Source organism: Echiichthys vipera, assembly GCF_963691815.1.
Source record: "Echiichthys vipera genome assembly, chromosome: 18".
NCBI lineage: Eukaryota > Metazoa > Chordata > Actinopteri > Perciformes > Trachinidae > Echiichthys > Echiichthys vipera.
The window spans coordinates 14423151-14441837 of NC_139843.1; the positions used below are offsets into that span (position 1 = coordinate 14423151).

The following is an 18687-nucleotide window of genomic DNA, read 5'->3' on the forward strand; positions in this document are numbered from 1 at the left end:
GTTAGTCTTTGACTGCCTGACGGACAACCTACACACACACGCATACACACGCACGCTGAGTCAGTCACAAAGTCTTTGAGAGCAACCTTGACACAACACAGGGCTTTAACATCTTGAGACTTGCTTGATGGTTTCTCACTCCGTGTCAATCTGCAGCCCGAACTGTAGCCTGAAACGGAAATCCTCGACGACATAAGCATGTCGAGCCTCCTCAACCTCAACAGCCTTGGCAGGATCTGCGGCTCCAGCAATGAAATGGTAGTGCTGGACCGGGTCAAGAGGAAGAACTCTGTCAGGCGCATGTCGATTATTGAAGATGGTGAAATTGCCGAGGTTCTCTACCTTATTCCTAAACAGTCCATGATGGATCAGTTGCCTTTCCTCAACCCCAACGACTACATCCTGTGTGAAAAGCTGGCCAGTATACCCGCAGAGCTGTCAGGTAATGGATAGTTTACTTCCTTATGTGGTTGCCATGAGTGATAAAGTTGTTAAATTATGGTCTGTTTATTTTTATTTAAAATAATTTCATGTAGTAACGTAAAATCAAGCTATTAGACAAACAAATTATGTTGCACACGCATAATATTATGTGATTAATCTACAACTGTCAGCCCTTTGACATCATCTCATTTAACTGCTGCCTCCATACACATTTTTGTCACACTTCGTGCCTAATTTATAAGGTTACATTACTTCGCACTATGCAGACTAAATAGCCCTGTGTGTATTAGGGGACTCATTTAATCAGTTTGCTTTCCCCCCCCCAAAAGTGCAGTCACTAAATGCTAGAGAGTGAAAGCCAGAAATACGAACTATCTCTGGATTACTATCTATCTATCTATCTATCTAACTATCTACCTCTGCACTGGGCAAGAGAAAATCTGTATACAACATTTTTTCAGCTGGTTATTGTAGGTGTATGTCATCACCACATGTGAATGAGTTTATTAGAGATGTAGCTTCACAAGTTAGTGGGATTTACCTAAAAGAAAAACTGAATTATTGTGACTAGATAATACATAACTATATCAGGATTAACTCTGGTATTCAAACACTTGTTTAGCATGGTGGAGGTCATGGTCCAGAAGCACAAAGTACTAAATGCCACTCCTACTGTCCTCTTTGAGAACACACACACACACACCCACACCCACACCCACACACACACACACACACACACACACACACACACACACACACACACACACACACACACACACACACACACACACACACACACACACACACACACACAGACACACACACACACACACACACACACACACACACACACACTCCTGCCCTTTGTGTTTTGGACCACCCCCTTCTCATGGACCAGCAGTACAGTAAGTTCCTCTCCTCACTCTGATCGGCTGCAGTGAACGCTCTCACACGCTTGGAAGCTGTCATGAAAGAGAAAGGTAGACATTTTTAAGTGTGTGTAGAGGTAAAGGAGGAGAAAGAGAGGATGTGTGTCTGCTTGAGTTTTATGTTTGTCTTTATGTACTTAGGATTTGTTTGCAAGTTGTGATGGTGGTATTTGATTCTTATAATATTCTTGGGTCACACATGGTCTTATATTGTACAGTGTTATGGTTCAGTCTACATGTTATTTGTAATCTGGTATGTGAATTCTGAACACTAAATGACATGGATTTATACTTTTTAAATGTTTGACTTATAAGAAACTGTGATGATCCTCAAACCTTTTCCCAAATCTCCAAACTGAATTTGGAGATAAAAACTGTGGTTGCCAAGTGGGGAAAAGTGCGGCTGTTACCGCAGAGCATCGTGGTGGGTTAAGCCCAGCATGTGATTTTAGCAATACTTCTGAATTAGCAGTGTTCGGCTCTGATTATTCTATTTTGCAGTAACAGGGAGTTCGCTGTCCTTAAGAAATTCCTGAAGTTGCTCCACTGATACGGAATGGAAGTACTTGAACATTAACTGAGCATTTTTAATCATAGCATTTACACATTCCAAAATATGTAAAGTCAGTCAAGTGTTTTCTAAATGTGACACTGTGCAGGATCATCTTTTAAGTGTCAGGGGGTAAAGAAACTGATTTTCCATCACGTTCCTGGCAAACTTTCATTCGGATCCTTGCCATTATGTTAAATTTTTGCTCCTTAATTCTTTATAAACGAGAAAGCATTCGCTGCTTTTCCTTTGCAATGTATTTAATTCACACAGGAATATACAAAACTGGTTATTTCACAGACTATATTTAATAAAGTACCAGAACTCATGCTTTATCATGATATACTGTATATCATTATCGAGAGATGAAATGACCTTTATCAAGAGAGCAGATTCTGGCCTTATGGGTATGATGAATTTCCACAAAAAAATCTAAAAAAGTATTCAAGACCATCGGAAGCTCTAAGGACAATTATAAACACACACACACAAACACACACACACACACACACACACACACACACACACACACACACACACACACACACACACACACACACACACACACACACACACACACACACACACATAGTAGAATGAACAAATACAGCTTAATCCATATAACACACATGAACATAATTCAAAAAGTAATTACATGACCTCATTCATTGTTGGTTACAATGATAGTCCTATGGTATATTAAGAATAGCTCACATTTCATGACTTTGTACTTTACATAAAAGTAGAATGAGGTATATTTAAACGACTACATAAACATTCTAAAATAGACCCTCGTTCACTCCTTACACTCACACGTGCATATTTTCTTAGCTGCAGATAGTGGGTCGTGCGATTAGCTGTCCGTCTCAGGTTTCCCTCCATTTGCCGTCTTTCTAAATCCACCGTTTGCTAATACTTGACACCATCTCAGCTTCACATTCTGGGAGAGATCAAGAAAGAGCAGAAGATATTTTGGACTCTTAGGATATTTCCATCTGAGTTCTATCATGTACACAAGAGCACCCATTATCTCTGTGTACCCTATGTACAGGGATGAGACCGCACACATTCTTTGTATTGTTTTTCGCAGTATACACACAATACAAAGCGGCAAAGCCTGTCCTTCTCCGTCAGTCAAATTACAACAACACAAAACTAAGAAACTTTTCTAAACAGTAGAGGTGTTATTCTACTTGATGTTGTTGTGTTGGCATCACAGCTCTCTCATTAACAAATATCTGAGGTGTTCTAGGACGGACGCCAGTTTGGCTGCGTTTTCAGTCATAGTTGGGGTGCCGTGGCCAAAAAACGGGTTACATTCACACAAGGATTTTGCCAAGTTTGGCAAAAATAACACTTATTATCTAAGATCAGATTTTATGCAATTGTCATTACCCAACACTGCTCTTCTATTGGCAGAATACTCTAATAATATAGTATCATAATCTTTATGACTGTTATTAAAGCCTTTCTCTTTTTTGTTTTATTTGCATTTATTAAAAGTAAAATGTTTATTATTTGCTGCTTGAAAAAAAAACATTTTCATTAACAATGATTTAGTTCTTACTTCTTGACTTAATTAGACTGCTCCAGCAAGTTAAGTTATGGATTTGTCTAATCACTATCATCACAGTCTGCATTACAATATATCCAGTATATAGTGGAAGTTTACAATCACCACAGCACTGCATAATGTAGTCTTCACAACAGTACAGTCAGTTACAGTGAGCTTTATATTACCCTTTAGGAAGCATGGTCTCTTAATCTAGTTTGTTACCTCATGCTTGTTACCATAGTGACAAATCTCTCCTGTTGAGGGGGCAGACTTGGGGCCACATACCAATGGTGCTTGACGCAATTTTCTTAGTAGCCTCCCAACTCAGCATTGTGAACAGTTCAGAAAACAATTCCTCTTCCACCTGCAAATGTGATGAAATCTTTCTGTTTGGGTCAAGTACGTTTAGAGTTAACTCATGTTAATGCAACTGAGATTAGCTGAGGTATAGGCCTATATATCCTGTGTAGCCGTGCTGTAGACTGTATATGAAAAAAATAGAGACGAAGCTCATCTGTCTGTTTATCTGTTTGTATGCTGGGTGTCCGCACAGCGCTCTCAACGCGCCACATTCTTTCCTTTCTCTCTTCTGCTAATCACATTCAAGACCTCTCAAGTGGGCTGTGATTAGATTGTACAGGCATCCGCTGCTTCTGCTGCCATATTAACATGAAAGAGACAGAAGGAGAAGGAATGAGGTTCTTGCAACAGTATGAGACTCTCTTTGGCAAACCAGCAGCAACGCAATACTCTCACTGATGTTTTTGTGAGATGAGAAATAATGACTTCTTCGTGACTGTCTGTCTTTGTGAGACACTACAGATTAGGCCACTGTGACTGTATCTGTGGTTGCATGTCTGCACATTATGTTCAGTTACGTAAGCACTGACAGGACAATGCTGAGGGACTAATGTATTGTGATGAACTGCTCAGGCAGAAAAAAGATAGACCTTTGGAGAGTATTGGAAAACATGTTCTTTGTGAAATTCCAGCAATGACAGTCTAGGCTATATTTTGTGTTTATTCCTTAATGTCAGCAGTGTGAGTGATGTTTATGTAATACAGGAAACATTATAGCTGCTAAACAACAGCATGCTAGCATTGTTACTGTGAACATGCTAGCATGCTGATGAGCGTACCTATGTTCCCCGGGTCCTATGTTCACGGCTTGTCACAGGAAGGGTCCTATATGTCTGTTATTTTATACACAATCAGTGCTGAATTCCATGGCAAATAGACCTATGTAGACCCTAACCCTACCCTCTAACCCTGACCCTAACAAAATGCTGAATTACATCAGCGGGGCATAGGCTTATGCAACAGGGGAATATAGGGATGACCCCCATAAGGGAAACCTCACAGAGCTGTTAGCATGGCTGTAGACTCTAAGTTTTGTTTTTCCACTTTGTAAAATTGAACATTTAACTTTTCAACTTCCCCTGCATGGTATTAAACACCAACTAGCAGCAAAGAAGTATAGTTACTACTTGGCCTTCATGACTGTTGCTTCATCAGAAAGACAGTTTCTTTAAAAAAGTCACAGATACAGTATAAAGACCAAGGCTTAGCATTTCAGGCACTATAAAATGGCATTGTAGGCTATATGACACGCCGATAGGCAAACAATGACAATGACTTTCTCAAGACTTAACTGAATCATTTATTTCTCTCTCTCCTGTAGTGCTACAAAGCCAGGATGACGGCCAGCCTTGTTCCCCAGGGGGGAAGCGGGTCATCCATTGCTTCAGGTGTGGGGAGTCATGTAAGGGAGAGGTGCTGCGAGTCCAGTCCAGCCACTTCCACATAAAGTGCTTCACCTGCAAGGGTGAGTAATATCAGTAGCACACACACGTTATGACTGAATAACTGACCTTTGCTCCAAATCATCAAGGCTGCCCTGTAACATGAATGTCAGCAGAGGCCAAATAATGCATTTTTTCTACTGGCACTGCTCAAAAGGACTGTGTTGGGGTTTGTTTTTTTAAATTCGGATTTAAAACTCTGAAACTAGTGTTTTACAGTTAAACTTAAACATGCATTAACATTTTTTTGCAAGCGGTAAGGCAAGTAACATTTGACCCTTTAAAGTGCATTTTTAACACCTTGTTTTCACTAGGTTAGTTTTTAAGTAGAATAGAATAATTTGCTCATTCATTAGACAGCCCGCTGGTGCCATCACATTCACTTTATTCCAAACTATTCTGTATCTACAATGGGCTGTTGTGAGAACCTCCCGGGTTGCCGGACAGTCATTCACCGGAGTTACTTTGTTTGGTGGAAAACATATTTCCTCATCAGGCTATTTTCCCCACTAATCAAAACCGACAAGGTTCTCGCGTTATTGCGCTTTCATCGCATTGTGACTGTGCTTATAGCGCAGAGGAAACAAAGAGACTTTCAGAGCAGGGAAGCCTGCCGTATTTTAAGTGGGAAGACCTGGGATTTGAAGGGCTCTGTTATCATGCGGATTTCACTAGATCAGAATGTTTCACTTTGTGAATGTGAATACATGTGAATTACATTATACCATACATTTTATTGTTTTAGTGATCCATAGGAGTTGTATCAAATCAATTTAAATGCTATGGAGAGGAGGGGCACAACAATTGTCACAGTAAAAAAAAAACGAGTTAGACTTCATAAAAGCAGCACTCAATTTATGAATTTAGGAAGATAAAGTAAAGATTCATCACTAAACTTATTTTTCAAAATAATACCCATGTACGTTGTGAGTGAGTCACAGCAGGACAGGAATAGAGCAGCATAAGTTTGTCCTTGGCATCTCCGTGCATTCCGTCATGGCAGGTTCAGATCGAAGGACAGTGTCGGAAATGGGTTGTGTGCTATCAAATGTCTCAGAACAACAACACTGGCTCCGTGTCAGTGACTCTTAACTCAAAACACTTCAGAAACGCCGGCAGTGTCATGAGGTCAGACAGCCCAAATAGCATTTATCTCTTCCCTTTGATGAGTTAAGTAGTGGCTGTTTACTTACTATGACAACAGCCAGAAGAAAGGTGACAATTTATACTATAAATTCATAGTTTTTGACCCAAAATACTAAGTAAATACAAATTTAATGTATACAGAGCAGATTTATCAACAAGTTGCAAATACATTGATCCAAAGCTTTTTACAAAAGAATAAAAGAACACAAAAAAATATGATGCCAGGCAAAATGTAATGTAAGCAAATCAATACACACACAGACAAATAATGAGTTGTGGCTACGGTAGGGTCAAAGGCGTAGTCAATACAAATATAAGATAACTGAGATGATAGCAGGGCTCTTGAATGAGGCAGGAAAATAGCATGTGTGATACTTTGTGTTGTGAACAAAGTTTAGTAAACTGTCATGTTTGTTTAGTTAAAGCTGCATTCATTGAGACACTACTTGGCCAGGAAAAAGCTGAAAACTGTTTTTGACACATTTTGTCACCTTATAACATTTAACCAGATGTGGTCTGGTCAAGTCTAGCTATATCAGCTTACCAGCTAATCGATTACTTTGTCTGGGTAGCATGCCGTTGGTCCAATGGCCCGGTTGTTATGAAATAGTTAAAAAAAACTTTCCACTGAACCGAAAGCTGATTTTTGTTTATTTAACTCACATCAAAGCTGACATAAAAAAGTCATACATGATGATTTATGTTCTAATTCATACGATATTTGTTAAAGTGAGTAGTAAGGCCAGCAATCACTAAACTCCAACTTCAAAGTGGGTATTTATGGATCAACAGGCCTTTGGAGCAGTGGACTTTTGTTTTATGGATATTGGACTATGGATTTTCAATCCATACTACTGAGTATCGTACCTAAACTATTGAGGTTTAGGATAATGGATAATGGGCAGTTCCTCTTTGACTGTTCACCATTTGGCGTACAGTGGTACAGCTCTGTCAGAGCTGTTGATGAATGAAAACTAGGTTGATGAATGGCAAGCGCCACCTTTCCTCATCATACATAGTCCATTGATCCAAAGATAATAAAGCAAATATTGATTACTGCAGCTTTAATGTTTTCTGTAATCCTTTGCCTCTCCCTGTGTGACTGTGTGTCTGCGTGCAGTATGTGGCTGTGACCTGGGGCAAAGTGGCTTCTTCATGAAGAACGGTGACTACCTCTGCCCGCTGGACTTCCAGAGGCTTCACGGCACGCTGTGCAACAGCTGTGGGGAATTTGTGGAGGGACAAGTGGTCACAGTCTTGGGGAAGACCTACCACCCGGCCTGCTTTGTGTGCACTGTTTGCAGGTAATTGTGGGGGGAAAAGGGCAAAATAAAAAAACAAAATTCCAAAGAATTGTGTGGTATACTTATACTCTTTCTCTGTTTCTCAGACAGCCCTTTCCCGCTGGTGATTGTGTCACCTTCAGTGGAAAGGACTGCCTCTGTCAGCGCTGTATCCGACCAGTGACTCCAGCTCCAGACAACATCAGCTGTGCCAGTAGTAAGTGTGCTCTTGATTTACTCTCTAAGCAGGGATATTTGATCCAGTGTTGACATCAAATACATGTTTTAATGAAGCTTTAAAATCGACCCTAGACTTTGATGTCATGCAGACATAATCAGACAGTGGAAAACACAGAGCTGCCATTAGCCTAAAAATCCACTCATCCTCCTGGGATCCTGCCAGTACAGATCAGTACGGACTCAACAATACAGTAGTCTCTGCGCTGTTATTTAAGGCGGGGAATGACTGTGATGGCACTGTGACGGCACTGTAACGGCGTTCTCTTCCTATAGCCTATATATATATATATATATATATATAGGAATATCCTATATATATTCCTATATATACATCACAACCGTATAGAAGTTTAACGACTCGTTTAACAGTTTCTGAATACAGGCTGTGTGCATTTCTCTTTGGACTGGGAGTTTTGATACCTTCACAGTATTTATGTAGAACTTCCTGCTTTATAATATAATAAAAAAGACATGAACAATATGGGTGTGTGTGTGTGTGTGTGTGTGTGTGTGTGTGTCTGTGTGTGTTCTCAGACTGCTCTGGCTGTGGTAGAGACATCAAGAACGGCCAGGCTCTGTTAGCGCTGGGGGGCCAGTGGCACCTTGGTTGCTTCAAGTGTAAAGCCTGCAGGAAAGTGCTGAGCGGAGAATATATCAGCAAGTAAATACACAAATCCCATTCATACCTTCTCTCATTCATAAATCCGTCCTCCACCTCTCCTAAATTGAGTGAATGAGAAACAATGTTAGGTCTTATCACAGTTAAATACACAGAAAAGAACAATTGTTTTTAATATGAAGCTTCTCATCTTTCAGGGATGGCGTTCCCTATTGTGAGAGGGACTTCCAGATTCAGTTTGGGGTACAATGTGAAGCATGTAAGAAGTTTATAACTGGAAAGGTCCTCGAGGTGAGACATCATTGCTTTTGGTGAAGCTCCTTGTTGTTTCCATGTTTGCACCACCTGTAATTGAATTCAATTTGTATGACATACCTTTTCTCAAAAGTCCTTTTTTCCTTAAAAGTGACATTAATATGACTTGACAGTTGATGGTTCTGACACATTTATCACAATAGTTGCAACTTTTTATTTTTGTTATTTGGACAACCTATCCTAACTGCTTGTATTTGTTGCCCCTCTTTAGTCAGAAAGTTTTCTTTTTCTAACTTCACTTGGATTTTTGAGGTTTCAATGTGGGAGCAAAATTTGGAAAGCCCCCAGCAATAATTGAACTAATATCAAATTATTTTTATGTCTTAAAACCTGCTTTGAGATGATCTTTTGAAGTAGTTTCCCCATCCAAAATGATTGACAGTTAGAGCATTGTTCCTCTTGGTAATAAAACCTACTGATGTTTGATGCTTTTGCCTTTCTCACCATCTGCTACAGGCAGGGGAGAAACATTATCACCCCAGCTGTGCGAGATGCAGCCGATGTGACAAAATGTTCAGAGAAGGTGAAGAAATGTATCTGCAAGGTCAGTGTGGCATAGTACGTGATGTGGATGTACATGCGTTCACGGTGAAGGGATGGATTTTGTGAATTTCTTTTCACATGCTGTAATTGTTTGTCCCTGCCTTCGTAGGATCAACAGTTTGGCATCCCGACTGTAGAGACAGCAGCAGCACCGAGGACAGTTACATGGTAAGACGTCCTTAACTTAACACTCAACTTGAGTGTGACCTGCAATTTAATGTGTGTGTGAGAGGCAGGTTTCAAACACAGATTTCTATCAAGGCAGGACAAGGCACAATATCATGTGATATCTGTGTGAGTTGCTGTCCTTACACATTGTCTTCTTCCCAGGCCAGCAGACCAAAAACACCTCTTGATTACTTTTTCCCCACACACAAGCTGAAGGTTAATATTGTGAGCGGGCCTGCCGTTTGCACTGATGGCTTTCTGGAGTGAGCAGGCTGTAATCTCACGTCTTGAGATTAACTGCACTTGTTTGTTTCACATGCAACACTTTTCTCACCAGGCTGGCCAATTACATCTCGTGTGCTAATTCAAAGAAGCAAAAACAAGACATTTAGATATATATAGATTCTTTCTTTTCATTACATCATTTGAATACAAGAATCATTAAAGGGCTATTTTACCCATTTTAATCCATGTATGTACCTTGGCGAATGTGGGCATTGCGTTCAGATAAACAGCGTTGGATCTGTCTCTGTAGCGGAAGTCCCAGAGGAACGGAGAATCACAGAATGACGCTAAACACATCTTCGGGCGGATTTTTGGCACATTTCTGATGCTCCGTTCTACGGGGACTTCCGCTTTTGAGACAGGTCAAACACAGTTCATCTGAACCCAATACACACATTGCCACGGACCTGGATTGAAATACTATTAAATATCTTTTTATTTCATTTTTTCATTTGTAGAGTTCAAAGATAACGTTTTAAAACAAGTTAGCTATAGCACACATTTCCAGCCCTAACACTGATATTCCCATAGAACAAAACGGTTTTCTCGATTACAGTTTGAGCGAAACGTAATTTGTCCCGGATTATGTTTGTTTTTGGAGTATCATAAAAAATGTTTCTTAATTTAAGTCTGCAAAAGTCCATGTAGGGAGGAGGTTGAGGTGGATGGATGAGTCAAACAAACACAGGACTTTCACACAGGAGGCCACTGTTCATGTCCCATGTTTAGCATGGTGCATAGACCACGGTCCTGTGGGAAACCAAACATCAGCATTTTCTTGTTTACGAAACGTATTTAACCTATGCAACGTAATGAATGAACTTACAAACAGAGTTATTTCAACCCAAAGACAACAACAAAAAAACCTAACCAAATAGTTTTGTTTCAATTCACAACGTTGACCATTTGACTGTGTCACTTAAGATACGTTTCCCTCTAAACATAATTGAGAATACCATTTTGTTGTATGGGAACGTCATTTTCATGTAGTATGTAATGCAAAACTAAATCCTGGCTGATATCATTGTTAGGTACAAATAAACAATTTTTTTTTCTTGAGCTTATTCCAATATGGAACAATACACATAAACTGCATGATGCCAGGCCCACACTGCACACTGCTGCATTCTCATTCCTAGTGCTTGCTTTGACCCACAGTAGTGTCAGGGAGACCAGATGTGAGGACCAAGTTGTGTGTGTGTTAGTGAAGAGGCATTGAGAGAAAAAAAATAGAAACTGTCTATCAACACCCGAGCTGAAGCAGGAAGTTTCTCAGCGTCGTATGACTCGAACTAACAACTGTTTTTTCTTTTAGCCCAATAGATCCTCATCTGAGAGCTCCTGTTCCAGGCCGGGCTCATGCACTCCAGGGAGTCCTGGCCGAACCATCTGTGTAAGTTCCGGTGACAACATTTGCTTAGCACCTTCCACGGTGCAAATTCACCGCGGCCTGATTTACATTTCATTTATCCTTTATTTATACAGGGCAGTCACATGGACAAAGTGTCTCTCGTGCAAGATCTTTCTTTTTATAAATGAGGCAAAAAAAATATTGTTTTTTTTAGGAAAATAGCCAATGAGGAAAAAAACATTAAAGAATCTTAAAATCTATTAGATATTTTACGTAAACATACTATTTCAACTTTACCTTGACTGATCGGAAATAGTTTTTATCTTGTGAGAGAAAAATGGGATTTCAATTGTGGTTGAATGATGAAGAGCCTTCTAAATTTTTTTCCTCAAATCAACCACATATTGAATGGGAATCTAGATTTATTTGCTTGATCAATTTGAATTTATTGAAAATTCAGATTGAATTGGATTATGAAAACAAATCCGGTGCTTTCAGTGTCCTTTTTGTGTCCTCCATCCAGTGTGGTATGATCCGTAGACTTTTGGTTTTAATGTGTGGAATAAACTTTACCCCGTCAAAACACCTCATTGTATGAGCCAAAAACATTTTTTTTATACTTGAAAGCCTGATGATTTATATAGTAAGGCAGAAACAGGCCACAGGTTATAAGGTTAATCTGTCCACTTCATGTGCCAAAGTCGGACTGTGGTGTTGTGGGATTAAAGTTTCATTTCTCCATGATGTTACGTCATAAGCAACCTTTGACCTTTCACCTGACATAACCCTTGTGTCTGCTCCTTCCACCTTCTCTCCTCTACGCCCCTCCCCATCCTCCCTTCTCCTCCCTGTCCTGGTCCCAGGCAAAAGTAGATAATGAGATCATTGATTACCGAGACTTAGCAGCCATTCCCAGAGTCAAGGCTATATATGATATAGAGCATCCTGATATGATATCTTATAAGTCTGTGAACGACAACTCTTCTACTTTGGACAACAAAGGCAACAGACAGGACAGGCAAAGCCCGGCAGAGGTAACTTCATTCAATGCTCCAAGTTGTATGCGGTGACATGTTTGTTCGTCATTGTTTTGGTGTCTGTTCTTGGTTTGATTCACGAGTCAAATCAAGTGAGGTCTTGTTTTGTTTGAATATATGACTTAGTTTGTCCCTAAATTCAAATGACATTTATTGTGAAAAATGATGTGTCCTAGAAGTGTGTTTTGGAGAAATGGTGCTTCTACATTAAAGTCGCAATCGGCAATTTTTTTTTTTAACATATTCACTGAAACTGCCACTATGCTCTGATAGGACAGCATAAATCATCAGGGTTTAGAAAAAAAGAACGCGCCTCTAAATGCACCTGGAGCTTGTTGTTTGTTTCGCAAAAATCGACTGCACTCGTATCATCCTGTCCACTAAGCGAAGGGCTGTGTGAGAGCTGACTGTCAGTCACAGTTTGTGCACACGCAACAGATTCCCTCTCCCCCTTCGTGCATGTTACAATATCACAGGCACACGCCTCAAGCTACTCATATGCTAAATGACGTTAGCAATTTATATTTATGAGGAAGTTAGCCAGCTTACCTCTGTGTAATGTGTACTTCATACCGTTTATCGATGAGAGAAGAGACTGGCGTGTTCACAGGAATCTGGTGCACACGCACAGACGAGCACTCGAAGGGAGGGAGCGGAGGAGCTCGGTGGTAGTGGGGGAGGGGGCGTGAGAGTTGTAAACATTCGAAATTTGACTAGATCTGCCAGACTTGCCGACTGCACCTTTAACAAAAATCAAAATAATGATCTGGGCAGATTTACAGGATACTTACTGAGAGTTTGGCTTTTTTATGCAAAGCAACTTACAATACAATCCAAAAAGTGAACATGAGCAGAGAAGTAAGTCAGAAACGTGTGATGTCATCAAATATAAAGTGTGGGACACTGATATTGTGTGTTTTCTTCTTTTATACCCAAATGATCTATGGTTGTGTTGTCCCAAATGTCCCCATATAATCAGAACATTCCCCTCTGTGCTCTCAGTATCATCCATAACATCTTTCACAATTCATTGTCTATGGGTCAGCTCTATACTTGAGTTTTGAGAACTCTAGTTTTTGGATTTGGGAGAGCGTTGTTCATGTTCTAACTGTGCCAGGTTACTTAGAATAATTGGTTAAAAGTACCTATATAATAAAATATTTTGTTTCCTACTTTTCACACCTGTCTTTATGTGAAAACCTCATAACCTTCACCTGAATTGTCTGCTGTGTATGCTGTATTTCTTTTTGGTTCATACGTTTATTTTTGTCCTTCTGTTCTCATTTAGTCCCCAGGAAATGTATCTGACACCTCAGAGGTAAACATTTGTTTTTATTTGTACTTTACTGAGTTAAGGTAGAGCAGACTTACTGCAGGCAACATGCAGAATGTACCAGAACCTCATTATTATATGTGTTTAACACTCATTTGCACAATATTTTTTAAATTTATTGTGCATTTCACACGTCTTAGTGTTAGTGTAGTGACATTTACACTTCTCTTTCATCTTTCAAGGAGAGTGTGGAAGTCAGAAAGCGCATACCAAAATCTACAAGCCACGGATATTTTGGAGTTCACACGATGTACAATCGACACAGCTACACTCCAACTTCGTCCAGATCGCCACGACACTTCCACCGGCCAAGTGAGAAAAGCACATGAAAGTCAAATGATCCAAATCTTCTGATCACCTTTGTAAAGATATTAATCTCCCTCTGCTCACTTTTTCTCTCTTTTATCACATTCCCTTATCTCCTCTACCTCTTTAACTCCTCCTTCTGCTTCTTTCATGGAATAACACACAGGATTGATGCTTTCCCCCTCTTTATTCTCTGGCAACAATGACACATGCCCCACTTCCCCTTTATGTCACCACTATCTCCCTCACACCAAAGGTAAGAACCCCTGCTCTTCTGTCACCCCTCCCTGCATCCCTTCTCCCCTCCTGGCCTTTTGATTTTGTTTTAAATGGACTTTTAAACACTTATAATTCAATAGCAAATACACTTCAACTACCACTACAGGGGACTAGGGTGAGTGCAATCAAATAGGGATTTCTGAAACACCCAGATTACGGAAAACAAACAGGATTATGGGTCAGAGCTAGAATTCATAGGAAGGATGGCACAGTGTGTGAATCACTTTATTGTTAGAAATGCTGAGCCATCTAGTGGTCAAAGCTCAGAGACTTAGAGTCTTTTCATATCATATTTTACTGGAGGAGACAGCACATCAGTTTGTTCCACAGACAGAAAAACAACACAACGTACCAGCTAGCAGCTTCCTTCAGTTAGTCCGTTGATCTTCTCCTTTCTTTTCCCTTTTGCATGTTTTATATGACCATAATGTCTCCTTTCTGTTGTTCTTGCTCATCCTCACCACTGTTCATTAAATTCTTCCACTGAAAAATCATCCTTTATATAAATCTAGATCAGAATAGGTATTTATAAATTTGATTGATTTCATAAGTAAATATTGCAGCGCTTGTTCCTAGCCATGCCTATTTATAGCAGTGCTGTGATTTTTCTCAAGCCTGTTTTATTGTGTGTGTGTGTGTGTGTGTGTGTGTGTGTGTGTGTGTGTGTGTGTGTGTGTGTGTGTGTGTGTGTGTGTGTGTGTGTGTGTGTGTGTGTGTGTGTGTGTGTGTGTGTGTGTGTGTGTGTGTGTGTGTGTGTGTGTGTGCGTGTGTGCGTGTGTGCGTGTGTGCGTGTGTGCGTGTGTGCGTGTGTGTGGGTGAGATATGACAGTCTCTGACCGGTAAACGTTGGCAAGTGTTTTAGTGGGAACTGAAAATCACTCCCAGCCCACACTGCTTTGATTTCTGTACAGTGAGTGATGCATTTTTACAAAAGCAGGGTCTTAAATGACTTGGTATGGATAATATTTTAAATCCTTTAGAGGGAAAAAGGTGACAGTTGTACTAACAATATTTTATTTTGCTTCTGCTGGTTGTATTTGAGAGTAAATTATGTGCTGACAAGTGTTGGCTAGTAACGGATTACATGTAATTGGGATTACGTAATGAGATTATAAAAATAAGTGAGTACAATGTCAAGGATTACATTTTTGATTATGTTTTTAAAATATGGCACTTATTTCACAATACTTATTCTAAATGCAGAATATGTTGAGCTATATATCAAAGTAAACTTCTCCGCTCAGGTTGCCAGTTTTGTTAATAGTGACTTAAATAATCTTTCATGTTTTCTTAATGATGGTTTATGAAGAATGGAAGTTTTATTCCTTTTTTATTGACATTGAAAATGGACGCGAAACATTTTGAGGAAGTATTTCTTTTGCGTTACATGAGCTAAGTCCTCCATGTGACTTTAAAAACAGCAGCAACAAAGAATCAGCATCCCACGGGTAGTTGAATACAACACACTACACCTGTCAGCACTGTTTTTCTACCTAACTGTAAATGCTGAATATATAAAAGCATTTTATTTGCACTGAAAATGTTTAAAAACAGAAAGAACATTTGTGGAACTTTTTATCGCTGCCCCATGTCTGTAGTATAAGCTGTAATGTTTTTCGATGTCTGACTTTAAACTAATCCAAAAATATTCACATCACAATACTTTTTTGTAATCCAAATAGATTACGTTCTTAAAAACAATACAATACACTGGCATTGAATCTATATTCAGAAGCTGATTATTTCAAAGTAATACATGTTTTTTCTATCTGCAGACGAAGAATTCAACATGTACAGGAGGCCTCCAATTTATAAACAGCAAGGTAAGGCTTTTAAAAGTTAATTTTAACGCTGCTTGAAGCAGTTACAGTAAATATACCTTTAAAGATACTGATTGTTATCTCATTGACATTGACAGCATTTTATTATCGTTTATACTTTATTTATGCAATGTAGTTGTAAATATAAAAATAACTAGTACTGAGAAGTCCGTTTTACAGAACAATTAGCAAAAGGCTAAGAAAAGAACCTGTTGTATATTCTACGCAGTATATCTGATCCCATTTGGTCAAAGAGCTGAGTCCTACTGTAAGCCGCCCCAGGTTGAACTAATCCGTCTGCTGTTTCACTTTCACGTAGATCCAAATTCCTCCACATCCCAGACATCCTCTTTGCCTGGATATGGTCGCACTAGCCTCAATCCGGTAAGAGCACTGTCCCAGACTCTCTCTTTTGCATTATTGTGTAAGGCCATTAAGTGGCATTGATTCCGAATGCTGAATTTAGTGCAAACGTACATCATTTTGATTTTCTGTCCTTCTCATTAAGCCGCAGTCAGCTGATTTCTCCCATTACAGCAGTGACAGATTCAGAGGTAAGTATGCAGACGTCAATATCATTTATCGTGGCTGTAGTCAATTTTTTGATTCTTTAGAAATTAATTTGTGTTGCTTGTTTTTTACCTCCCTCCCTGCCTTTCAGACATTAAGGTATGTGAGAAGAACTTCTTGAATCCTTTCCGTTTGGTTTACTGCATTTCCAGAGGACTAGCCACACCTCACTGTCTGCATGAGCATGTTTTATATATATGTTCAGTTTAAATTCAAAGTTGTAGATGGAGCTTCCAGATCTCTACATTAATGTATAATTTGGCTAAATGTCTTTAATCTTTGAAGTGATTAATCCATTAGGTCATGATATTTTCCCATTGCATGTGCGGTTTGCTTCATTCTGTAGCTCATCCATGATGGTCAGCATCCATTAGCACGAATGGACAGAGGAGTATCTATGCCTAATTTGTTGGAACCAAAAGCAAGTATTGTTTGTGTATTCATTTTTAGAGTTTTCACTGCAAAGACTTGTTCTGTACCTAAAGACACCTTTAACAGATTGCATGCCAGAATAACAATAAAAAATACAGATTACAACATACTATACAGGTTCCAAGGACAACGCCATTATCATCCCTCATTTATAACAGCGTATGTGAAAATACACACAGGCTTCTGACAAATTAACATAATCTAATAATCTGATCTAATAGAAACATAATCTTATATTTTGCTGATGGCTGAAGCTCAGGTACTATAGACTACTGTCCATGATACCTGTGCAGTGGTGATACGAGATGCATATTTGCATGGCACATGATGTACAACTCCATCTCGTATCTCAAAAGCTCGTAGCGTAAACGCACAAAAGATTGTGTTTAGGTGTAACATGTATGATAATCAATTTATGCAGCATTCTCAAAAAGTCTTTGTTTTGTCAAGGTCTACCCATATGAACTGCTCGCAGTTAGTATTAGAGGACGAGTGAGGCTTCCCAAGGATGTTGACAGAACAAGACTCGAGGTACAGTATAAAGTGAGGAAGTTTGCCAAAAGGGCACAAGTTCATGTCCAAAACATGTTTTAAATGTTTTTGCATTTCATTTTTTAAATTCAAAAATAAAAGGAAATTACAAGACTACTACTACTACTACTTCTACTACTTTACTATTATTATTATTATTATTATTATTATTATTATTATTATTATTATTATTATTATTATTATTATAAAATTCTACACATACCATGTCTAAACTTTTTGATAAACACGTGTAATCATCTGCTAAAAAGGTTTTCCTTAAAAACAAGCAGGGAAATATATTTTGTTTCAGTCAAACCTACAGTATTAACTTATTATTATTATTATTATTATTATTATTATTATTATTAACTGTGCAGCCCTTTTCCACAGTCCACTTCATTCTCTCCTGCTTTCCTTTTTAGCGTCACCTATCCCCGGACTCATTCTTTGAGATCTTTGGCATGGAGCTTCAAGAATTTGACCTACTTCCACTGTGGAAACGTAATGACATGAAGAAAAGGGCAAATCTCTTCTGAATGATGCCTAATGCACGTTTTAACTTATTGTCAATATGCAGCACATGTCATATTCTGATGGCCCCTTATGTGTATTTCTTTGCATTTTTTTTTGCCTGAGAACTGGACACAATATTAAGTTTCTGAAGTTATTGTAATGAATAATGTTCAAATGTATTATACCTCAAAGCAGTTATGAACATAAGAATTCAACTTAAGTTGGCATGGCATAAAATTTTGTGTCTCCCACGTCTCCCCCACGGAATTTGTTCATATTTGACGATTCAGCTGTGTAACATTTATCTTCATTCATCATAAATGTTCATCTTTGATGTCAGAGACCAGACTGTTTAAAACCAATTATTGACTTTTGTGACATTTACCAATGCAGACAGTCTCCCTGTTACCTAACCTAATCTCAACCTCTAAGATCCTACCTGGCTGAACTTTAAACAATGTACTGTTGTTATGTTTTCACTTGACTCATGGAGCCATCAGATCAGAAAAAAAAGGCTTACCTTGGAATATGATCAGCGACGATATTTTTGAGGGGAACTAATGCTTTTTAAAAATTATTTATTCCTATCTGTGCATGGCAACTACAAAATAGATAAGGTTAAGAACATTGAGGACA

General features: G+C 39.0%; 1 protein-coding gene across 1 annotated transcript; it reads left to right on the forward strand.

The window, feature by feature from the left end:
• Positions 1 to 1381: 1381 nt before the first annotated feature.
• On the forward strand, positions 1382 to 16932 carry LOC310960563 (actin-binding LIM protein 1-like; the record flags this gene model as incomplete). The annotated part of the gene is made up of 19 exons (XM_083932286.1): positions 1382 to 1424; positions 5160 to 5303; positions 7547 to 7730; positions 7817 to 7926; positions 8484 to 8610; positions 8766 to 8859; positions 9340 to 9427; positions 9536 to 9594; positions 9757 to 9810; positions 11195 to 11272; positions 12094 to 12264; positions 13556 to 13585; positions 13783 to 13912; positions 14073 to 14162; positions 15961 to 16008; positions 16325 to 16389; positions 16514 to 16559; positions 16667 to 16747; positions 16922 to 16932. The coding sequence occupies exons 1-19, from the start codon at positions 1412 to 1414 to the stop codon at positions 16930 to 16932; spliced, it is 1623 nt and encodes a 540-aa protein (XP_083788412.1). The 5' UTR covers positions 1382 to 1411.
• Between the last annotated feature and the right edge of the window lie 1755 nt (positions 16933 to 18687).